Source organism: Erythrolamprus reginae, chromosome 6, assembly GCF_031021105.1.
Source record: "Erythrolamprus reginae isolate rEryReg1 chromosome 6, rEryReg1.hap1, whole genome shotgun sequence".
NCBI classification, from domain to species: Eukaryota; Metazoa; Chordata; class Lepidosauria; order Squamata; family Dipsadidae; genus Erythrolamprus; species Erythrolamprus reginae.
The window spans coordinates 40,368,324-40,392,500 of record NC_091955.1 but is presented as its reverse complement, the minus strand read 5'-3'; the positions used below and the strand labels follow the sequence as shown (position 1 = coordinate 40,392,500).

At 44.2% G+C, this 24,177-nt stretch overlaps 2 protein-coding genes across 4 annotated transcripts in view; one reads left to right on the top strand and one right to left on the bottom strand.

Moving 5' to 3' along the window:
* The window catches only part of ATP23 (ATP23 metallopeptidase and ATP synthase assembly factor homolog), a 69,933-nt gene extending 52,601 nt beyond the window's left edge, over nucleotides 1-17,332 (bottom strand). The window contains exons 1-4 of one of the 3 annotated variants that reach the window (XM_070755503.1): nucleotides 16,772-17,332; nucleotides 3,099-3,144; nucleotides 2,935-3,016; nucleotides 2,090-2,227 (exon numbers count right to left, since the gene is read on the bottom strand). In XM_070755503.1, coding sequence (XP_070611604.1) covers nucleotides 2,090-2,227; nucleotides 2,935-3,016; nucleotides 3,099-3,144; nucleotides 16,772-16,964 — 459 coding nt within the window. In that variant the 5' untranslated portion in view covers nucleotides 16,965-17,332. The remainder of the gene's footprint in view (nucleotides 1-2,089; nucleotides 2,228-2,934; nucleotides 3,017-3,098; nucleotides 3,145-16,771) is intronic. The other 2 variants (XM_070755506.1, XM_070755504.1) reach the window with 2 other exon arrangements.
* The window catches only part of RPAP3 (RNA polymerase II associated protein 3), a 131,476-nt gene continuing 124,631 nt past the window's right edge, over nucleotides 17,333-24,177 (top strand). The window contains exons 1-3 of the mRNA XM_070754946.1: nucleotides 17,333-17,475; nucleotides 18,481-18,633; nucleotides 19,861-19,998. Of these exons, the coding sequence (XP_070611047.1) occupies nucleotides 18,481-18,633; nucleotides 19,861-19,998 (291 nt within the window). The 5' untranslated portion in view covers nucleotides 17,333-17,475. The remainder of the gene's footprint in view (nucleotides 17,476-18,480; nucleotides 18,634-19,860; nucleotides 19,999-24,177) is intronic.

The window sequence follows — 24,177 nt, the reverse complement described above, 5'->3', positions numbered from 1 at the left end:
CAATTGCGGAATAAATATAAATTTGACCTTGAAAAATTTGGCTTTCAATCCAGAGAGCAGGAAATTGATAAAATCTTTTTAAGTCCAGAGGGAAAAACAATTTCAACATTTTATAAATGTTTGTTAAATAAGGAAATGGGGGAAGAGAGAGTTAAAGAGGTGATGATCAAATGGCCACAGAACATAGGCCACATGATAGTATTGGAGAAATGGGAATCCCTTTGGAGCTGTAATTTGAAACTGACTATTTTGGCTGCTTATCATTGGCATTTCACACCAGTTAAATTAGCAAAAAAGTATCAAGGAAGATCTCCAAATTGTTGGAAGTGCAAAGATGAGATAGGAATTTACTACCATATGTGGTGGACCTATGGAAAGGCTAGATATTTCTGGAAGAAAATATGGAAATGGGTAAAAGAAATTGCTTTAGTTGAGATAAAATTTGAACTGGAAATTTTTATATTAGGAATGATTGATAGCAACATTAAAAAAGAGGATAAATACTTTATTATATATTTGATTACTGCCGCTAAAATATGCTACGCCCAAAATTGTAAAAAAGACCACATACCTACAAATGTACATATCATAAATAAAATAATGGAATTGGCTGAAATGAATAGGTTAACAATGAGGATAAAAGACAGAGAAGATACAGTCTTCTACAAAATATGGGACAAATGGCATAATTGGTTACAAAAAATGAGAAGAATTGAGAACAATTAGCTTTTGCCCACATCATTAAAAGGAATTTTATCAAAATTGAAATTAAGAACTTTTTTCCTTAATTTAGTCATGCCATAATATTTATAGATTAGAATTGTTTTGTTAGCCCTGTTTTTCTTTTGGTATCACTGTTTTTATACTTTCAAAGTTTTTTTTAATGATATGTTTTTATTATAACTTTAAAATGGAAACATTCTGTTTTGTTATTAAGAAATATAATTATTTTAGAAAAGCATGAAAATATAAATATGATAAGCCGAAAGTTAAATATTATTATATTGTAAATTTACATAATAAGGAAGGAAGGAGAGAGCAAATATCTCTCCAATTGTTATTTTACTTTATTTTTGTAATTCTAAAATTCTTTTTGTTTTTCCTTTGTTATGTATTTTCTTTTCTTTCTCTTTTTCTTTAAATATGTTCATATTTGTTTTTGATTTCAGTTTTTGTATTGTGCATTTAAAAATTAAAATTAAAAATAAATAAATAACTTGGTCAAGAATTCTTTTTGCATAGCACAATATTGTATATTAGAGGGATGAATAGATAATAATGTAAAGATTAATTTTTGATTTAATATTTACTGAGGCAGAAGTTACTTTTGTGCACGAGATCTGCTTAAAGAGAAAATTTGAAAATTTATTATGTGAAAGTCTAAATAATTAATTAATTTCAAATAATATAATAAATTTTGATGATTCGAGGAAAGAGATTAAAGAAGTGAAAGCAAGAGGCCTAAACATAAGAGGCATAAAAATAATAATTACTTGATATAATCAATATAATTATTTTGTTAAGAGTTATTTGTTTCCTTTGTGTAGCACAATATTGTATATTAGGGGGAGGAATAGATAAGTGTCAGATTAATTTTTGATTTAATATTTACAGAGACAGAAATTACCTTTGTACTATTTAAAGGGAAAATTTGTAAATTTATTATGTGAAAGTCTGAATAATCAATTGATCTGAAATATAAGAATTTTGATGATTAATAAGAGGAGTTGAAATGCATAATTAATATGAGTATGAGATTTTAATATAAATTGTAAATCAAATTGTATTTTTAAGAGGCATTTAGTGATGACATAATAGGGAACAAGAAAAACAAACGTTGAGGAAAGAGATTAAAGAAGAAGAGGAAGCAATAGGCCTAATTAAGAGGCATAAGAAATAATAACTATCTTGGAAAGTTAAGCCAACAGTGGTCACGTCGAAGTAAAAAAAATAGAATTAATTGATGGAGAGCCCAGAAGACAAAATTAAGACTATTGTAAGTGAAACTGTGCTGATATGAGATTTATGCTATGTGTGTTTCTGATACCCTTATTAAAATATATTTATAAAATTAAGTTTTTCAACTTACCTCTGAACAGGCTAAGTGCTTTATATTGTTAAACCAATCCACATGAGCACGGCAGTGATCAAATGCATGGATAAGTTCATGTGCAACTACTCTGTTCATTTGAGATTGACTATGTATGTTGTTTTGGCAAAGTACAATCTGCAAAAAAAGTTAAAAATTTTAGGAATGCATTTTATTTTTAGAGCTTTCACAGCATAATGTGCTTTCCTGTTCTATACACATCATTGTTCAACTATTCATTAGATGTACTGCCAGAAAACCTGAGGGTATTATTTATCTGATTTCCATCTATCTTTCCTTTTCTAGACATGAGGAATCTCCCAGAGACTAAATATCCATATTAAAATACAAACTAAAACTAAAAATCAGCTGATATCATTACAATATGCCTGGAGGAGATTACTAGACTGAGCTTGATGTATCATCAATCTTGAGTTCCTTTGAGCCTACAAGAGATCTAAGTCCAACCCATAATGAATTCCATTTTTACTGCCAAATTGCTTTTACTGAAAAATAGTTGTTTTATCATTGAGCTCTGGGGATCAATAGGACTGCTCCTATTTTATTTGATTTCCTGCCATAGTTATCTTGAAATAACACCATCTATTTTAATATAATGAAGTTAGGATTAAAAAATATGCAGAAAAAAGTCTAATGAGTATTTTAACCCAATAAGAAATCAGAAGGTTTCATAGCAATATTTATAAAATATTAAGTTGAGATTGACAAAAAAACCCTAAGCTCTACTATTTAAAACTGACTACATAATTCAACTATTTTGTTTTACTAACATAGCAGAGCATAAAAATGTGCAAACATTTGGCAGAAAAAAAGTAGTAGTTTACCTGTGATACTGAAGAATCAAATCCTCCACCAACATGTTTATCACAATTTTCACATGAAATGTGTCGGTTATTGGTAACAGCACTAAAACAATTGAAGAGTCACACATATAAGAAATGTAATATAGAACATTCATATAATAATCTTTGCACATAAATTATCTCACCAGCCAGAATTCTTCATAGCTTCAAGTAGCAGTTTAACTTGTGGACCTAGAATAAACATTGGCACAATAACTCATAAATAAATCTGTTGTTCAGAGAAAAAAAATATTCAGAGCTCATCATTAAATTATCATAAAAAGTGTTTACATCATCATTAAATTTATGAAGCATCATACATCCAGAAACAATTTATATACATCATAATCAAAACACAAAGGTGAACTTGATTGACTGCATGAGATATTACTGGCAAAATCTTAAATGTTTACTTAGAGACTTAATGAACTCAATCTGCATAGTCTGGAAGACAGAAGGAAAAGGGGGGACATGATTGAAACATTTAAATATGTTAAAGGGTTAAATAGGGTTCAGGAGGGAAGTGTTTTTAACAGGAAAGTGAACACAAGAACAAGGGGACACAATCTGAAGTTAGTTGGGGAAAGATCAAAGGCAACATGAGAAAATATTATTTTACTGAAAGAGTAGTAGATCCTTGGAACAAACTTCCAGCAGACGTGGTTGGTAAATCCACAGTAACCGAATTTAAACATGCCTGGGATAAACATATATCCTTTGTAAGATAAAATACAGGAAATAGTAAAAGGGCAGACTAGATGGACCATGAGGTCTTTTTCTGCCGTCAGTCTTCTATGTTTCTATGTTTCTATATCAAATATTGTCAATTAAAGGGATTTTAATAATGTTCAAGTGTACCTATGAATTCCACAGCCAAGGATCATAGGAACTAATCTGAGTGAAATTGCAAATGAATATTATGCTTTGATTAAAAAAACTTTGAAAAAATATTATTTTGATGTAGGACACCAAGGTAGATGGCCCAACACTTAAGATACTACAATAAAATCATAATACCAGAGCATCCACTTTGCTGATTGTGACATTTTCTGTTCAGTAAAAGAAGGAAAGCAACATGTCCCACAGCTGCTCTTTCAAAAGGCAACTGGATTTTCTGGAGTGGTGGTGGTTCCCTTTGAACACTTTTTGCTTTTCATCCAAGAAGCTTCTTCAGAACTGAAGTCCAGTTGCCTTTTGAAAATGAACATTGACTCACCTAATACGCTCTTTCTCATGGCAGGAAGGTCAGCAGTCAGGATGTGTTATACTCCCTTGTCAGAGGCGTGACCAAGTCAGAGGGTATAAAAGTAATGGATCCGCCCATAGGCCCATTTTTTTGGTGAATCCAAAACAGTGACCCAGTGTGGAAGCACATGGAGAAATCCATGTGGCCACTCTGCACAACTCTTCCAAGGGACATTGGGTGGACCAGGCTGCTGACGTGGCCACACTACGAGTAGAGAGGGCCATGATGCCCAGTGGTCGTTGGATACCGTCGACATCATAGGCCTTGGCAATGGTCCCACAAATCCATCGTCCAATGGTGGTCGGAGTGATCTTGACACCAAGAGTATGAGGGATAAAACCGTCCAGGAGGGCCTTAGTTCTCCTGAGTATCTGAGTCTCATTTAAGTAAATGCAGAGGGCTCTCCTAACGTCGAGTGTGCCACTTGTGCTCTGACGGAAGGGAAGGTCAAGAGCAGAAAGTTGGAAGGATAATGTCTTGGCCCCTATGAAAAGTGGAATTGACTTTGGGAATGAAGGCTGGATCGTGGCAGAGGACCACTTTGTCCTGGTGGAAGCAGCATAGCTCCTCTCTAACTGATAGCGCCAACTCAGAAATTCACCTGGCTGATGTGATGGCAATTAGGAAGGCCACCTTGAGGGATAGGTAGCGGAGAGAAGTTTCTCACAGGGGCTCATAAGGAGGGCCTGTTAGAGAATGCAGGACTTTGGGAAGGTCCCATGTAGGGAAGCGGTGGATTGTTGGAGGGTGAATATTGCCAATGCCTTTGAGAAACCTGGAAAGTGCTCGCAGGGGGATTACTGAGGAGAGAGCTGCAGTCTGGTGGCAAATTGGGTTTGGGGAAAGTCCTTTGTCTAGACCCTATTTGAGGAAACGGAGGACCTTTGACAGGGGAATGTAGATTGGTGAAAGATTCTGAGAACTGCACTAGGTGCCTGAAAATCTGCCATGTGGACGAAAAGATGCGTTCAGTGGGAGCCTTTTGGGCTTTATGGATATAGTCTATTACGTCGTTGTCATAGTCTTGGCTCCTTAAGATGCCCCGTTGAAATTCTAAGCAATCAATTGGCACCAACCCGGGTCTGGGTGGAGCAGAGGTCCCTGGGATAGTAATTGTGGGGACACCGGAAGTTGCCAGGCATCCACCTCTGACAAGATCTTTAAGTCAGCAAATCAGGATTGCCTGGGCCAAAAAGGAGCTATCAAAATAATCTCCACCTGTTCCTGTAGAAGACCTGCGGAAGAATCGTTAGAGGGGGGAAATGCATACAGCAGGCCCCTCGGCCATGGGCAGCAGAGGGTGTTGGTGTTCTCTGCTTCCCGTGCATAGAAATGAGAGAAGAAGCGGGGCAACTGGTTGTTGAGAGGCGTTGCAAAGAGGTACACATGAGGTCTGCCGAATTTGTGATAAATCTGTTTGAATACAGTCGGATCCATTTTCCATTCCACCTGGTTCACGGTTGTCCTACTGAGGGCGTCTGCCTGTACATTGTCCGTCCCTGAAATATGTTCTGAAGTGAGGGAGATCAGGAGACGCTCCGCCCAGAAACCAATCTTTTTGCTTTCATCATGAGGGCCTCGGATCGAATGCCCCCCTGGCGACTCATGTGGACTTTCGTGGCCATGTTGTCGGTGCGGATGAGGACATCCTGGTTTGCTATAAAGTGGTTGAAGTGCTTGAGAGCCAAAAATACTGTGTGCAGTTCTAGCCAATTGATGAAGCAGGTGGCTTGGCTGTGATTCCAGAGGCCCTGGGTCTGTTGATTGTGGCAGTGAGCTCCCCATCCCATCAGACTGGCATCGGCAGTGATCATTATAGACAGTAAAGTCCAGTAATGCATCCCCTTCTTAATGGCATTGGACCTCCACCATGTCAAGGATTGATGGACCTGTGGAGGGAGACGGCTCCTTCTTGCCAAATGGGCCTGATCCATATTTTGGAAGGGAGGAGGAACCATTGAAGGTGCCAAGAATGGAGTCTCGACCAGGGGACAATGGAGAAGGCTGAGACCATTTTACCTAAAAGGGAGGAGAGGGAGGGAAAGGGATCCCCCTAGATCTGGGTGGTTAATTCGCTAATGCTGGAAATTCATTCTGGGGAGAGATTAACCAGACCTTTCTGGGAATCAATTATTGTTTCCAGGTGCAAAATAGAAGTGGAAGGGATGAGTTAGCTCTTTTGGTAGTTAATAGAAAAGCCATGAGCTGAAAGAATGTTGGCTGTGGTACTTAGATGGGCTTGGGCTAGTACCTGGGAGGGGATGGGGACGAGGACGTTGTCCAAATAGAACTGAACTCTAATGGGGATAGACCTTGGATGGGCCACTAGTACCGAAAGCACCTTCGTGAAAATACGAGGGTCAAAGGAGAGGCTGAAAGGTAAGGCTTGGTACTGGAAGTGCTTACTGTAATAGCAAAAGCGAAGGAACCTGTGATGTTCCTGTGTGATGGGAATGTGCAGATATGTTTCAGTAAGGTCTAAAGATGTCATGAATCCCCCTTCCAGATGCAGGCCAGGATGATCTTGAGTGTATGCATTTTAAGATTGTGGTATCTCAAGTAGAAATTTAGATGCTTGAGATTTAGAATTGCTCTCCACCACCATCACCCTCGAGGATTTAGGAACTATAAATAAAATTGAGTAGAAGCACTGTCCTCGATGGTCTGGATGGACAGGTTGAATGGCCTGAATATCCAGAAGGTGCTGGATGGCCTGCCTCATAAGGGCCTGCTTAGCAGGGTCCCTGGATATGGAGCATGAAATAAAAGTGGGGGAGGGGGAGAGGAGCTCTAGATGCAAGCCAAGGCTAATGGTGTGGAGGACCTGTACATCGGAAGTAGTTTTGGCCCAAATGGAAGAAAATTGGGCCAATCGCTCCCTAATAGAGCCGGGGTGGCGCAGCAGGTAGAGCGCTGTACTGCAGGCCATTGAAGCTGACTGTAGATCTGTGGTTTAAATATTTATTTATTTATTTATTAATCAAATTTGTATGCTGCCCCTCTCCGTAGACTCGGGGCGGCTAACAACAGTAATAAAACAATATAAACAAATCTAATATTTAAGTTAATTTAAAAAGAAACCCCAATTTAAGAAACCAATCATACATGCAGACATACCATGCATAAATTTTTTATAAGTCTAGGGGGAAGGGAATATCTCAATTCCCCCATGCCTGACGACAGAGGTGGGTTTTAAGGAGCTTACGAAAGGCAAGGAGGGTGGGGGCAACTTTGATATCTGGGGGAGTTGGTTCCAGCGGGCCAGGGCCGCCACAGAGATGGCTCTTCCCCTGGGTCCCGCCAAATGGCAGTTTAGTCGACGGGACCCGGAGAAGGCCAACTCTGTGGGACCTAACTGGTCGCTGGGATTCGTGCGGCAGAAGGCGGTCCTGGAGGTATTCTGGTCCGATGCCATGAAGGGCTTTATAGGTCATAACCAACACTTTGAATTATGACCGGAAACCGATCGGCAACCAATGCAGATGCGGAGTGTTGGTGTGACATGGGAATATTTAGGAAAGACCATGATAACTCTCGCAGCTGCATTCTGCACGATCTGGAGTTTCCGAACACTTTTCAAAGGTAGCCCCATGTAGAGAGCGTTACAGTAGTCAAGCCTCGAGGTGATGAGGGCATGAGTGACTGTGAGCAGTGACTCCTGGTCCAAATAGGGCCGCAACTGGTGCACCAGGCGGACCTGGGCAAACGCCCCCCTCGCCACCGCTGAAAGATGTTTCTCTAATGTGAGCTGTGGATCGAGGAGGACACCCAAGTTGCGGACCCTCTTCGAGGGGGTCAGTGATTCCCCCCCCCAGGGTAATGGACGGACAGATGGGATTGTCCTTGGGAGGCAAAACCCACAGCCACTTCGTCTTATCAGAGTTGAGTTTGAGTCCGTTGACACCCATCCAGACACCAGCACATCACTTCCACTGGTTCACTGACTGGACAAGGGGTGGAGATGTAAAGCTGGGTATCATCTGCATACAGATGATACCTCACCCCATGCTCTTGGATGATCTCACCCAGCAGTTTCATGTAGATATTAAATAGTAGGGGGGAGAGGGCTCAAGGTTGACTCAGTCACCATCAGGTAATCTTTTCTGCTCTTTCCCGTTGGATCCAATGCTCCATTATTCCAACACTAAATTATCTTCAGTTCCTCGTCCAGGTTAAGGTTCATCTCACACACCCCACACCCATAAGTGCAATCACATGGACCAATACGGTGCAAGGATTCATTGGTTTCTTGAGTTGACCTTGGACTCTGTGTAAGGAATATGTAGTGGTATCAATTTCTCTCTCTCTCTCACCCCTCTTGTTTCCCTATCGCTGTTAACTGTGGCAGGCCCAAAACCTCTATCTTCACATAATGGCAGCCCCCCTTCCGCAAAGCCCCATCTCCTGGAATGTTAGAATAAAATATAGGGGTTAGTACCGCTTCCAAACCATTCTACCTCCCCCCCCGGGAACCTTTGGCTTATTCAGGTAATTTTCATGGAACTGTTTGACTAACCTATCAGCCTTGACATCCTGACTCTTTACCCAGATAGCCTCCAACAGAGGGTATCCCTTCCAATTAATCATGTACTATAAATTACTCCGGAAAATGCGGGAATCCAAAAGTTTTTTCATTTCATAGTAGGGTTCCCCCTGTATCACTACAGGGGAAGGGGGCAGCTCTGCGTGTGGCCCAATGTTGGACCCGATCACCGGCTTAAGCAGGCTGCAGTGAAGTACAGGGTGGATCCTCCCTAGGATTCTAAGCAATGCAAGCTGCACGGTGACCGGGTTGATTACTTTTACAATTGGGAAAGGGCCCAGGAATTTAGGACCTAGCTTTTTGCTAGGCAGCGTTAACTGAATGTATTTGGTAGACAGGAAAACTTTATCTCCCACTCGAAAAGGGGGTTGGGGAGATTGGTGTTTATCTGTTTGTTTCTTGTAGACTTGTGCTGCCTCTGCCAGTGCCTTCTTGGCGTCCTCCCATCCTCTCTTCAGCTTCTCCATCCACTCCACCAATGAGTGGATGAGGGAGGTTCTGTAGGTAGTTCCGGCATGGGAACGAAATCTTGACCACTGGAAACCTAGAAAGGAGTTAGTCCCTTAGTACAGAATTGATGTATGCTACTTCTGCGAAAGGCAGCAATTCAGCCTAATTGTTCTGCTGGTAACTCACATAACATCTGAGGTATTGTTCCACTAGGGTGCTAGCTCTCTCTGCTGTTCCATTTGTGGAAAGGTGGAATGCAGAACTAAGTCCTTGGATGGAACCAATGGTGCGAACAAATTCTCTCCAGAATCTGGCAGTGAATTGGACTCGCCAATCTGAAATGATTCTACAGGGGACTCCATGCAACCTGTAAATATGTTTTAGGAATAACTTAGACAGATGTCTGGCTTTGGGTAGCCCCGATCAAGCAATGAAATGCGCTTGTTTGGAGAATAAATCGATGAACAGTCCAAATAACCATGTTGCCCTTGCTCTCAGGGAGTTCCACTATGAAATCCATCGCTATTTCTTCCCAGGGCCTAGTAGGGCTGGCTATTTGCTGTAGCAATCCGGTTTTTTTCCTGGGCCTATGCTTCCTGGTGGCACAGGTGGCAAAACTTTTCACATAATCTTCAACTTCCGCTCTGATTCTGGGCCACCAGAACTGTCTCCGCGGCGGGTGCAATGTTTTCAAGAACCCGAAGTGGGCCCCTAGTCTGGAGTTATGACTCCGTTGGAGAATTTCTAATCACAGGCTGGCAGGCACATAAGTTTGGTTCCCTTCCAAGCCAACTCTTCTCTCAGTGTTAGGATTTCTTTATGGTTGTTAAACCATGGGTCAGTGGGCAAAGTTGACTTCAATTTGTTCTCCCATTCGCCTTTCCTGGTGGAAACTGTCTCCTGGTCTGGTTCGGGTAAGGACAGATGCAGCATTCTCTTTACTTTCAGGACGCAGGGAAAGACATGGGATGATCGTATGTACTTCTTCCTCTCTTGCTATTGTACTGTGGTTTTCGTGATAGAGTATCATCAATGAGATTCTTCCCAGGTGGGATATGTTTCAGCGTAAAATTGAAATGTCTGAAATATTGGGCCCATCGTACTTGCTTAGGAGAAAGCCTCCAAGGGGTCTTTAATGCTTCAAGGTTTTCATGGTCAGTCCACACTTCAAAACGAATTGCTTTGCTTTCTAGAAAATGCCCCCATGTCCCTAGTGCTACATGTACAACAAATGCTTCCTTCTCCTAAATGGCCCACCTCCTCTCATTGGGGGTTAGCTTCTTGGAAAGGTATGTACAAGGCAGCAACTGTCCCTTTCCATTGTCTTGTAATAACACTGCAGCTATTGCCACGTCGCTGGCATCTGACTGGATCACAAACTTCTGCCTGGGGTCAGGATGTTGCATGAATGGCTCCTTTGCAAAAAGTCTTTTGAGCCTTTCAAAAGCCTTTTGGCATTCCATCATCCACCTGATTGGCTGAGACGTTCTGGGCTTAGCAGGGGCTGACCCGGTCTTTAGCAGCTCGATTAGGGGCAAGGCAACTTCAGGGAAAGCTAGAATGAACTGCCGGTAGAAATGTGCAAATCTTAAGAAACTCTGCAATTGTTTGCGTGTGCGGGGAGCTTGCCAATCAAGAACAGCCTTCACATTGGCTGGGTCCATTTGTCTAATCAGGCCAGACCGAATATGACTGCTTCCGACATCTTGGGGCAACTATGAATCTCAGGAATTCACGGTGTCGGCCTATCCAGAGCTCCACTAACTCAGTCAGGACCATAGCGGGAACTCCACCCACTAGAGAGCCGTCCACCTGTTGGAAACGGATGGGTTTCATTAAAGGCTTGGTCTGGATTTTTAACTTTTCCACTACGCTTTTGCTAATAAGGCATCTCAAGCACCCTGTATCTATCAGAGCCTGTATTTCTTCCTTCTTCCCCATGATCATTACTTTAATCCTTGCTTTAATGAGGAACGGATGGATGGGCTCACTCACCATTGGGTCATCTTCTCCACCGTGCTCCTCATTCCAAGGGGCTGATTCCTGAAGTAATAGGTTCATCACCCTCAGTAAAATTCTCAGGAGGGCACAGCTCTGTTGTTTGAAAGGCCCAGCAACCCTGCAGGGGGACTTCTTCAGATCCTCTTTCTACTACTGGGCATGGCTCGGATTTTGGGGGAGGGGCATCAAGCAGTCGGTCTCCTTATGGCCAGTCCGGTCACATCGATAGCAATTTATTCCTCTCATGGCCCCTGAACAAGAGGGGCTCAGCTGGCAAGGGAAAAGGCAGCTCTTAAAGAATCATTTGGTGCATGGTGGGGGGAGGTTCCTTCTCCATAGGAATTACATCACCGTGGCATACCAGTCTTCAAGGGCCCAGCGGCCTCCCCCATACAATTCACAAGTCTCTCTCAATTCTGGGTCTTTTAAAAATATGGAACAAAAGTTTTTCTGGCCATTCTCTCAGGTTGCAGGCAACTTTTATGAATTCCTCTACAAATTTCTTCACAGGCCACCCTGATTGTCTCAATTGACCAATCCAGATCTCTGCTTCTGTCTGTCTTGCCACATCATCCAGCTCACATCTCCCTCCAATCTCAGCTTGGAAAAGTGGCAGGCCAGTTGAAATCACAGGAGTAGGAAGGAGGGAGGCGAGCGGGGATTGAAATCTCTCCACAGGGAGATTTCTTTGATGAAACAGAGGGCTTTGTCCATGTCCCAATTCGCTTAGATGCTTGAGCAAAAGGAAAAACTGCATTGTTCATTGTTGCTGTGTAGAGAGGCGGCTTCGGGGACCCATGGGGAGGGGGAAATTCAGGAATCCACTGGCACCTCATCCATCCCATCTCCAGAATATAAATTACCTCAGGCATCTTCATCTCTGCCCCAAGCTCCCATCTCCCACGCTGGAAGCTTCCCTCTGTACCTTCGTATTGTTGAATTCTGGCTGGATCCTCCAGGAGAGGGGGGTCGAAAACTCCAAGCCCTTTCACCTCCAGGTTCTTGGTTAACCCTTTCTCTTCCATTCTCTTGAGTACTCTTTGCCCGTGGCTGGAGCAGACGGATGGGAGCTCAAGTTCTCGAAAAAAAGTGGAGCGTTGGAATTTGATATCAACAAACCAAATAGCATCTGAGAAATAAATCACATTCCACTCGTGTGCTCTCATACAAGGTTCAATTTATTAGCATAGCCATGTTAGATTCGTGGCCGTCATCTCAACACTAATTCTCTTCAGTTCCCCATCCAGGTTAAGGTTCATCTCACATTCCCACACCCACAAGTGCAATCATGCGGACCAATCCAGTGCAGGGATTCACTGGCTTCTTCTTTTGTTCAGTTGGACTCTGCATAAAAGAATATGTGGTGGTATCAATCTCTCTCTCTCTCTCTCACATCTCCAGTTTCCCTATCGCTGCTAACTGTGGCAGAGCAAAGCCTCTAACTTCACATAATGGCTTTGGATCTGACACAAATTCAGTGAATAACAAATCCAACCAAGTATTACCTCAACTTCACCAGCAGATGTCCTCAGTATACAGTGTACTATCTCCCAATTACAGTGGTACCTTGGTACTCGAACGCTTTGGTTCTCATACATTTTGGATACCGAACAAAATTTTTGGCAAAAATTTGCTTCGGTATCTGAACAAAAATTCCGATACCGAACAGCCACAGAAAATTTTGTTTATTATCCGAAATGAGGGGACGGGGTGAGAAGGAATGGGAGTCGGAATCCGACCCATTCTGGCCGCCCACTAAACAGCCTCCCAGTCGTGCTCCAAGCTGTAGGGGGGGGGGGGGGGGCGGCTGTCGCCACAGCCGGGAAGGAGAAAGCTGGTGTAACTGCTTAAAGGGAAGAAGACGAACCACGGAGGCTTTCCTTAGAGTAGCAGCAGCGCCGGGAACGTGACATGAGAAAGGGAAGCCGCTGACGTTCCCGGCGCTGCTGCTGCTCCAAGGAAAGCCTCTGCCGCTGTTGGGAAGGAAAACTTCAACAAACACTCGCCTCCCAGCACCGATCTTCCACGGGAACGAAGATAATCGACTAAACTTCCCTTTGCCATATATTCTGTGACAATGTAGAGGCCCCCTTTCTCCTCCACGATCACCCCCAACATCTGGACCAAATTGCTATGCCTGTGCTGTGTCATCACCGAAGCTTCCGCTATGAAGGCTTGTGCGGTGGCGTCGTTTTTGATGCATTTCACAGACACTTTGTTCCCGTGGTAATCCCCCAGCATCACATCTCCAAACTCTCTGCATTCCTGACATTTTCTGGGGGGCTTCCGGGGACTGGTTCTCATAAGTAGGGCACGTCACTTTGTACTATGAGACCGCTCTGCCTCCGCTTTCCGACCCGGCCGGGTGGGGGGGGGGGGGTCCGGTCCGCTGGCTGGGCTTATTCCATGCAATGGGGGGGGGCTTTGCAAGGGATCGAGGCCGAGGGAGAGCGACGGGACCTGGGCACGGGGCAGGGGAAGAAGAAGGAGAAGGCAGTGAAAGTGGAGGGCGGGGGTGGAGAAAGGGAAACAATGTAGGCGCCGCCAACGTTCCAATTTCAAACGTTGCCGGCTTCGCTTTTGGAACATTGGCGCCGCGAAGGTTCCTAGGGGGCTTCGGGGCGGCGGGGGGGAATCTCTCGGCTTCCCGCCTCTCTCACTCGCGCTCCTTCTTCCGACCCAGCCCCGCCGCTCGGGATCTCGCCGGGCCTGCTCACTCGCTGCCTTCCCAGGGACCCGAACCTGTTGAGAAGGAGAAAGTTGGTGTAGCAACTACACCAACTTTCTCCTTTCTCCTTCCCGACGGCGGCTTTCCTTAGAGCAGCAGCAGCGCCGGGAACGTCAGCGGCTTCCCTGTCTCATGTCACATTCCCGGCGCTGCTGCTGCTCTAAGGAAAGCCTCCGCCGCCGTCGCCACAGCCGGGAAGGAGAAAGTTGGTGTAGCTGCTTAAAGGGAAGAAGACGAACCACTGAGGAAAGGAGCCCCCCCACCCCGAAACTGCCGGTATTGCAGCTGCCCCCACCCTTACTACAGCTTGGAGTGCTTAGACCTCATATCTTTATCCCATAGGAAATAAAGGAAATAGGGGCTGGAAACCAATTAAACCCATTTCCATTATTTCCTATGGGATAAATTAATTCGGTACTCGACCAAATCAGTTCTCAACCACACTTCTGGAACGAATTGTGGTCGAGAACCGAGGTACCACTGTACTTCCAATTCTTCATTTTTGACCTCTGTAACAACATTTAAATTTAAATTCTAATAGTCCCAAAAGTCCAAACTTAACTCCCAACTTCCACAGATGAAATAAATTATAAAATTCTTGGGTTTTTGATGAATTTTTGAGTTCATTTTAATGCTAAATAAACAATCCAGTAATAATACAGCCGCTACCACTTCCACTTTCGCCCAACTTCCAGAACAGAAAAAGTTCGAATCAAGGTCCCCTCCGGCATAATAGCTCACTCTTTCCTCCAAACTTTTATTCTTCTCAACCTCCAGCACAAAAACTTATGTTTCTTCTCCTTCCAGATGATTTCCGATGTTTTAAATCCTATCTTTCCAGTCCACGGAGAGGGGCGGCATACAAATCCAATAAATAAATAAAATAAAATAAATAAATGTAGTTGCTGCGGCTATGACGACCGAGGTCGTTTCACCTACTGCCGGTCGAGGTCACAAATCTACCCACTGCGGAGTATGCCAACCCCAAACTGGCAGGAGACCAAGACCTCTTTTTCACCTCCCATTCAGGGAGGATCCAGGCCGGTCCGACAGGAATCGGTTCCCCCAAATAGCGGGAATTCGGCTTCAATCAGGACCTTCAAGCTGCTGTTGGTACTGATAGTCACATAAGTCCTTGGAGAGGGGCGGCATACAAATCCAATTAAATTAAATCTAAAATCTAAATAAGCAGCCATGATTCCCCCTTCCCCAACCAGCCAGCCCCGCCTGACCTGCTTCCTACCTAGCCAGTCAGCTGGCACAAAGTCTCACTGTTCTTCATCATGCCCCCCCCATTCAAGCAGCATTGGGCTTTGTGGGCTGGACGCAGGTCTGAATGACCTGCCCCCGCAGTGCCTCCTCGCTCAGTTGAAGGGTGTGTTCAGCCTTCAAACAGTAAGGCCAACAGTGGAATTAGAATTGGTTGGGCGCAGGAACCAACGCCAATGAATGCACATGGAATGGCATAGGCTGATCTGACCAGGATGGTTTCCAGGATGGCACATAGACTGGATACAACCCATGGGCCTTGAGTTTGACACTCCTGCTATCAGCTAATCAATAATAATAACACAATTTGATTCAGATGACACTTAACATACCAGCAAAACTGCTCTTTAAGTTTATTAAAATACTCAAATGATATTTTATTTTTGCTCTCTCCTACATCAGATCTCCTCTGCATTAACAATGACCACAGCTGGAGAGGAACAAGCATTCTCATTATTGTTAGTTGGTAGGTTTAACCTTGAAAGTCACTTTGGGAAGATTTACAATTTGGAAATATCTAATACAAATAACAGTATACAATTATAATAAATAATATCAACACCATGTACTATAATTCTATATTAAGTTCTTAACTTCCATTTTGGAACTCTGCAGATCTCATAGTTGAATTGCATGCTCTAAAACTTTCGATCTTTCCATCTTTTCCCCTCCCCCGTTTTGCCTTTTGAAGAAGTCAGTCAGTCAGTCAGTCTGCCTGCCTGCCTGCCTACCTATCTGTCTATCTATTTGCAGTCCCTCTCAGAGGACTCGAGGAGAAAGTGTGTGTAGGTGTATACATATTTCTATAATTATACAGACATCGTTTCATAGCATTTTCGTCGGTCATTATACTGGAATTAATAATAATAATAATAATAATAATAATAATAATAATAATAAATTAGATTTGTATGCCGCCCCTCTCTGAAGACTGGGGGCGGCTCACAACAATGATAAAAACAATATTATAGTGGCACAAATCTAATATTAAAATAAATAACTAAAACCCTATCATATTAAAACCAGACAACACATACATACCAAACATAAATTATAAAGAGCCTGGGGGAAAGATGTCTCAAATCCCCCATGCCTGGCGGTATAGGTGGGTCTTGAGTAGTTTACGGAAGACAAGGAGGGTGGGAGCAGTTCTAATCTCTGGGGGAGTTGATTCCAGAGGGCCAGGGCCACCACAGAGAAGGCTCTTTCCCTGGGGCCCACCAGACGACATTGTTTAGTCGACGGGACCCGGAGAAGGCCAACTCTGTGGGACCTTATCGGTCACTGGGATTCGTGCGGTAGCAGGTGGTTCCGGAGGTACTCTGGTCCAATGCCATGTAGGGCTTTAAAGGTCATAACCAACACTTACTTAAGATGTGGCAATATATGTTCAAGGTCAGAATTACAACTTACCACGCAGTAAATTTAAGGAAATAGGTTAAGGCTTATTTGTTTGAGGAGAATGCACACTAAATATCTAGAGCTATTGAGCTATTTCTCTGAGGCAAAAGTCGGTATATGACCTTTCCTTCTTCACTAGAAAAATACATTATCACGACCACGGAGCCGAGGGTGGACTTACTGTCTAAGGCAACCTTCAGCATCGACTGGCACTTATACTGAGAACCAAATAAACTGGAGATTATTTTTCCCTTCAACGCGGGCTTCTTCCCCTGGCCAAGAACTCGCTCGGGAAATCGACTGTAGCCAAAGTCCTCCTCTTGCTTTTTGCCAGAGCCGCGACTCTCCGGTTGCGACGTCTGCTCAGATGTCATTATTCATAGAAGCGCGGGCGGCGGAGCAAACGGAGATACCTGTTTACATAGCCTCCCCGGCCACCGTACCCGTCTCTCGAATCAAGGCAAAGGCCATCTTCCGCTGAAACCATAGAGGATCGCCATGCGTGTTTCCTGTTGCCTATCTGGGGCGATTCATCGTATGTAAGCTAAAGTGAAATGGGGTCCATAAAGCTCTTACTTCTTTTGCAAACCATATATAGTTAAATAAATTATACTTCTCTTGCCTCGGCAATTTTCTAGATTCTGTATCTATGAAGTGGAAGCGCGACAGTCATGCACATTCTGTGTAGGGAGAAGTAAACCACGACACTCATGCACCAGAATGCGCATGCGGAGAGGTGGGCGACGGGAGCGGTCGACGCTCTTTCTCCTTTTCTCTTTCTACCTAACTTGGATTATAGTAGTTGGAAGTCTTTTCCGGTAGAGCGGCTACCACGGCAACGCACCTCCCTTCGCTGGACGCACTGGGTGTTGTGGAAAAGAAAAGGTAGACGAGCTTTGGAGCAGCAAAAGAGTGAGAGGAGTTTGTAGCTGTAGAGGTTGAGGCTGGCCCGATACTATTACCAGGCAGGGCTGGGGAAAAGCAAAGAAAACGCATTGAGGTTGGGCTAATGGCTTGTATTTTGGGTGCTTATGAAAACCGGGCACATCGAGCCGTGTTTTGCCTTTCTAACGCAGTGGGAGAAATTAACGTCCTTCTTTTTGCAGGTGACCTTCAGGATTCAGAGGCCGCACTCAGGACGAGGCGGGGTTGCTTCCCCGCCTCGTTTCTCCCCTAGCGCCTCTTCCTGCCCACCATACACATCTGTCTCTCTCTCCCACCCCTCTCTTTCTTAACATGTCCTTTTAAAAAGGAAAATCCCGCCAAAATGCGCTTTGTGAGACCACAGAATATATATGAATATGTATAGAAATAGGTCATGCTTATACCAGTCTGACTTGTATATAAAAATAAGTTGCACCCGTGATTTGTTCTAATTATTTCTCATTTTAGTGAAAAATTAAAATGGATTAGTTCCATATCAGTAAGCGCAAGGATGCTTGCATAGGCAGAGTTCGTGATTATGGTTTGAATCACCGCTTTAGTGCCTGATTTATTTTCAGGTGAACTGGAAACCTGATAGCTGTGGTAGGACAGTTGCTGGGAAATTTTGCAGAACTTTGACTAGGCCCAACTATTTGGCAAAACATCACTTTTTAGTCCCAGGATTCTTCATAAGATGCTAAGATGTTAGTTTACAGCAGATTTAATTTATCCAAAGGGGAAATGAAAGGTGGCAACTGTCCTTCAGAGAGGCTTTGAACCTGAATGATTTCAATTTGCTTGTGTTACTTTACACCTAAAGTATTATTGTAATAATCACTGGTAAATTGATTTTTCCACAGTAAGTACATGTGCATAATACTATGCGAAAAAAGATTTTATTTTTAAGGTAAAATTTGTTAGTGATTCTTACAGACCTGCCTGTTTTCCAATACATTCTTTCATCAGATGAGTTCACCAAATAAAGCACTTGAATTACAGTTGCAAATACGACAAAATGCTGAGGAACTTCAAGATTTTGTGAAAGATTTGGAATCATGGGAGAAGGATATTAAAGAAAAAGATCATGTTCTCAGGCATCAGAATGGCACTGCTGAAAAAGTAAGACTGGCGTTTTGAAATTGGGATGAATAAAGACTCTTTGAAATACAGTCAATTAATTAGATCATCTAATTACAAATAGAATTACAAATAAATCACCTATATAATTAACTTAGGCTGCAATTATATAGCTTCTGTGCCAGAGACCTGGGGTAATGAGCAGATGGACTTTCTTGCTATACGTATAAGTAGAATATCATTAAATAAAAATGTATTCCTTTTAAAATGCTTTGGAAATTGTTACAATTCTTTCTCACTGTTTTGCAGTGAAGAAAAATCAATACTTGGGAGATATTTTAAATTCAGATGTTTGCAGAGGTGGGCTGCTAAGGTGGAATGGTGACGTGCTCACCCCATGGCTCCGAGTGCTAGCGGAATCCAGCACAATTCTGCTACTGCACCTGTGCCAGTTTTTTGAAGCAAACATGCCAAAACATGGGCACACCTGCATTTCTGTGCACGATTTTGCTACCAGCACAGGTGCAGTAGCGGAATTGCACTGGATTCCGCTAGCATTCAGAGCCATGGGGGAGAGCACATGTCATTGTTCCACGTTAGCAGCCTACCTCTGCATGTTTGTCTTGACATCTTAGATGAGTCCTTCAGCTAGTGTAAACTATTTCAATTTCTCACTGTTAAAATCATGTGAGATGCAAAACCTTTTCTGTTAGGACAGATGGTCAGTGTTCAACTCAAAGAAGTAGAATTGTCCTTGTTGGAAGAAATATCCAGATTCAATTCCAAGCCAGGAATAAAATGGAGTCTGGTTGAAAAGAAACCCTGCAAGCATTTTTCATACGTTTTAGTCTCCTGACCTTTAATCATTTTAGTTGCTCTTCTCTGAACTTTTTTCAAAGTTTTTCAACATATTTTTTGTGGTAGGGTGACAAAAATTAGTTGCAGTATTCCAGCTGTTGACTTACTAGGGTTTTATAAAGTAGTAGTAATACTTCACGTGATCTTGATTCTATGCCTCTGTTAATTCTACCATTTTGTATTAAATCATTGATTTGAGATTTTCTGTTAGTGTTTTGAAGACTATAGATTTCCCCTTGGAGAACCACTTTCCACTGGCTAATGTTTTGTGGTTGTTTTTTGTTTTAAGAAAAAAGCTAGCATTCATTTTACACTGCTGCATTCCTGCATTCCTGCTTTATAAATGAATGTAATTTATAAAATATTATCAAAAGTTTTCTGAAAGTATATTGCTATATTCTCTGTTGTTAGGATTTACCCCCAGTTAGGAATGAAGCTTACAAAAAAAAGAAGAGCAAAGTTAAAACAATCTCAAAACAAACAAATGAGGAAAACAAAAAGAACAAGATAAAATCTTATGATTATGAGACTTGGGCAAAGCTGGATGTGGTATGAGAATATTTTTTATTAAATATGTTTATCAAACTGCTAGGCAAGATTTTATGACATTTATACACAACTATAAATTAATAGTTTTTATGTTGTAAATGTGGGTAACTACTAAAGATACAGTGGGGAAAAAGTATTTAGTCAGACACTAATTGTGCAAGTTCTCTCACTTAAAAAGATGAGAGAGGCCTGTAATTGACATCTTAGATAAACCTAAACTATGAGAGACAACATGAGAAAGCACATCCAGAAAATCACATTTTCTGATTTTTAACAAATTTATTTGCAAATTATGATGGAAATTAGGTTTAGGTTTAGGTTTAGGTTTATTGGATTTATATGCCGCCCCTCTCCGCAAACTCGGGGCGGCTCACAACAATAATAAAAAACAGTACAGTACACAATACCAAATCCAATGCCCACCCATCCAGATTCCAATTGAAATTAATAATCTCATAAAAAACAGTATATATAAAAAACAGGCACACAGTCAATCAATCAACAAAACAACATGGGCAAGGGGGAGGTGTTTTAGTTCCCCCATGCCTGACGGCAAAGGTGGGTCTTAAGGAGTTTACGAAAGGCAGGGAGGGTGGGGGCAATCCTAATCTCAGGGGGGAGCTGGTTCCAGAGGGTCGGGGCCCCCACAGAGAAGGCTCTTCCCCTGGGTCCCGCCAGACGACATTGTTTAGTCGACGGGACCCGGAGAAGGCCAACTCTGTGGGACCTAACCGGTCGCTGGGATTCGTGCGGCAGGAGGCGGTCCCGAAGATATTCTGGTCCGGTGCCATGAAGGGCTTTATAGGTCATAACCAACACTTTGAATTGTGACCGGAAACTGATCGGCAGCCAATGCAGACTGCGGAGTGTTGGAGTGATATGGGCATACTTGGAGAAGCCCATAATTGCTCTCGCAGCTGCATTCTGCACGATCTGAAGTTTCCGAACACTTTTCAAAGGTAGCCCCATGTAGAGAGCGTTACAGTAGTCGAGCCTCGAGGTGATGAGGGCATGAGTGACTGTGAGCAATGACTCCCGGTCCAAATAGGGCCGCAACTGGCGCACCAGGCGAACCTGGGCAAACGCCCCCCTCGCCACAGCTGAAAGGTGTTTTTCTAATGTGAGCTGTGGATCGAGGAGGACGCCCAAGTTGCGGACCCTCTCTGAGGGGGTCAATAATTCCCCCCCCAGGGTAATGGACGGACAGATAGAATTGTCCTTGGGAGGCAAGACCCACAGCCACTCCGTCTTGTCTGGGTTGAGTTTGAGTTTGTTGACACCCATCCAGGCCCCAACAGCCTCCAGGCACCGGCACATCACTTCCACTGCTTCGTTGACTGGACATGGGGTGGAGATGTACAACTGGGTATCATCGGCATATTGATGATACCTCACCCCATGCCCTTGGATGATCTCACCCAGCGGTTTCATGTAGATATTAAATAGCAGGGGGGAGAGGACCGACCCCTGAGGCACCCCACAAGGGAGAAACCTCGGGGTCGACCTCTGACCCCCCACTAACACCGACTGCGACCGACCGGAGAGGTAGGAGGAGAACCACTGAAGAACAGTGCCTCCCACTCCCAACCCCTCCAGCCGGCGCAGAAGGATACCATGGTCGATGGTATCGAAAGCCGCTGAGAGGTCAAGGAGCACCAGGACAGAGGACAAGCCCCTGTCCCGGGCCCGCCAGAGATCATCCATCAACGCGACCAAAGCAGTTTCCGTGCTGTAGCCGGGCCTGAATCCAGACTGCTGAGGACCTAGATAATCGGCTTCATCCAAGGACCGCTGGAGTTGAAGTGCCACCACCTTCTCGACAACCTTCCCCATGAAGGGAAGGTTGGAGACTGGACGGTAGTTATTAAGCACGGCTGGGTCCAGGGAAGGCTTCTTGAGGAGGGGGCGCACAACCGTCTCCTTATAAAGTGGCGGAAAGGACCCCCTCCCCAAGGAGGCGTTGACAATCTCCTGGACCCAGCTCCGTGTCACCCCTCGACTGGCCGAAACCAGCCAAGAGGGACACGGATCCAGTAAACAGGTGGCGGAACTCACAGCTCCAATGGCCTTGTCCACTTCATCAGGTGTCACCAAGTCAAACTCCTCCCAGACAGATGGACAAAGACGTTTAGCCCCAGTCACCTCGACTGACTCATTGTCAGTCGACTCTGTTTCACAAATTAAGTATTTGGTTAATAACAGAAGTTCATCTCTATACTTTGTTATATATCCTTTATTGCCAATGACAGTGATCAAACGTTTTCTGTAAGTCCTCACAAGATTGGCACATACTGGTATGTTGGCCCATTCCTCCATGCAGATCTCCACAAGAGAAGTGATGTTTTTGGGCTGTTGCTGGGCAACACGGACTTTCAACTCCCTCCAAAGGTTTTCTATAGGGTTTAGATCTGGAGGCTGGCTAGGCCACTCCAGGACCTTGAAATACTTCTTACGAAGCCACTCCTTTGTTGCCCTGGCAGTGTGCTTGGGATCATTGTCATACTGAAAGGCCCAGCCATGTTTCATCTTCAGTGTCCTTGCTGATGGAAGGAGGTTTGCACTCAAAATCTCACAATACATGGCCCCATTTATTCTTTCATGTCGTCCTGGTCTCTTTGCAGAGAAGCAGCCCCAAAGCTTGATGTTGCCACCCCTATATTTTACAGTAGGTACGGTGTTCTTTGGATGCAACTCAGCATTCTTTCTCCTCCAAACACGACAAGTTGTGTTTCTACCAAACAGTTCTACATTGGTTTCATCTGACCATATGACATTCTCCCAATACTCTTCTGGCTCATCCAAATGCTCTCTAGCAAATTTCAGATAAGCCCGGACATGTACTGGCTTAATAATAAGTTCCGATGGCCTTGTCCACTTAATCAGGTGTCACCAGGTCAAACTTCTCCCAGACAGATGGACAAAGACAGGCCCCAGTCACCTCGACTGACTTGTTGTCAGCCAATACTGCAATCCAATCAGAGTCAAGGTTCATCCGGATCTGAGCAACTTTATCAGCGAAAAACAAGTTAAATTCCTCGGCACTACTCTGCAAGGGCTCCCCAGCCCCCCTCTGATTAAGAAGGGAGCGGGTCACTCTGAACAAAGCGGCTGGGCGAAATTCCGCTGATGCAATCAAGGCGGCATGATACGCACAACTTGCCCCCTTGAGCGCCACTTTGTAAGTCTTAATATGAGCTCTTACAAGTGTTCGATCAGATTCAGGTTTACTTTTCCTCCATCACTCCTCTAGACATCTGTTCTGGTGTTTCAACACCTGGAGCTCCTCAGTAAACCAAAGAGCCCTCCGGGGTCTAGTGCCACAGAGAGATTGCAACGGCGCAATCTGGTTAAGAGCCTCCGTTGCAGCTTTGTTCCAGGCGACGGCAAGAGACACTGCCAAACTGTTTACGAGAGAATCTGGTAGAACCCCAAGCGTACTGTGGAAGCCCTCTGGGTGCATCAGGCGTCTGGGGCGGAACCACCTAGTCGGTTCCGCCTCCCTGCGGGGGAGGATTGGAGCATAGAAATCAAGCTGTAGGAGAAAATGGTCTGACCGTGACAGAGGCAACACACCTAAGCTCCTTAATCTCAGACCATTACTCAATTGCTCTGAGAGAAATATGTCGGGTGCGTGCCCCACCTCGTGAGTCGGACCCTGTACTACTTGAATCATCTCCATGGCTGTCATGGTGGCCATGAACTCCTGTGCTAACCCAGAGGATTCACTGAGTGATGGTAGGTTAAAGTCCCCCAAGACAGTCAACCCGACTACCTCCTCAAGCAGCACAGGCAGGGCTGTTGACAGACAGCTGGGAGGCAGATACATGAGCAACAAGCCCACCTGAACTCCTAGATCCAACTTCACAAAGAGGGACTCACAACCCGCAATCTCAGGAACAATGAGTCTATGTAGGCAAAAAGTCTCCTTGGCTACAATAGCCACTCCTCCCCCCCTTCCCTGGGGTCGCGGCTAATTCCATACCTGAAACCCAGCTGGGCAGATTTCAGAGAGAGGAACTCCTCCCTCTGGGCCCAGCCAGGTTTCAGTCACACATACCAGGTCGGCCTCCTCCAGGATCAAGTCCCGGATGAGGAGAGCCTTGTTAACCACCGACCTGGCATTGAGTAGCAGCAGCTTGAGCCCAGGACCCAGATTATACACGTCACCAGTACCCCGAG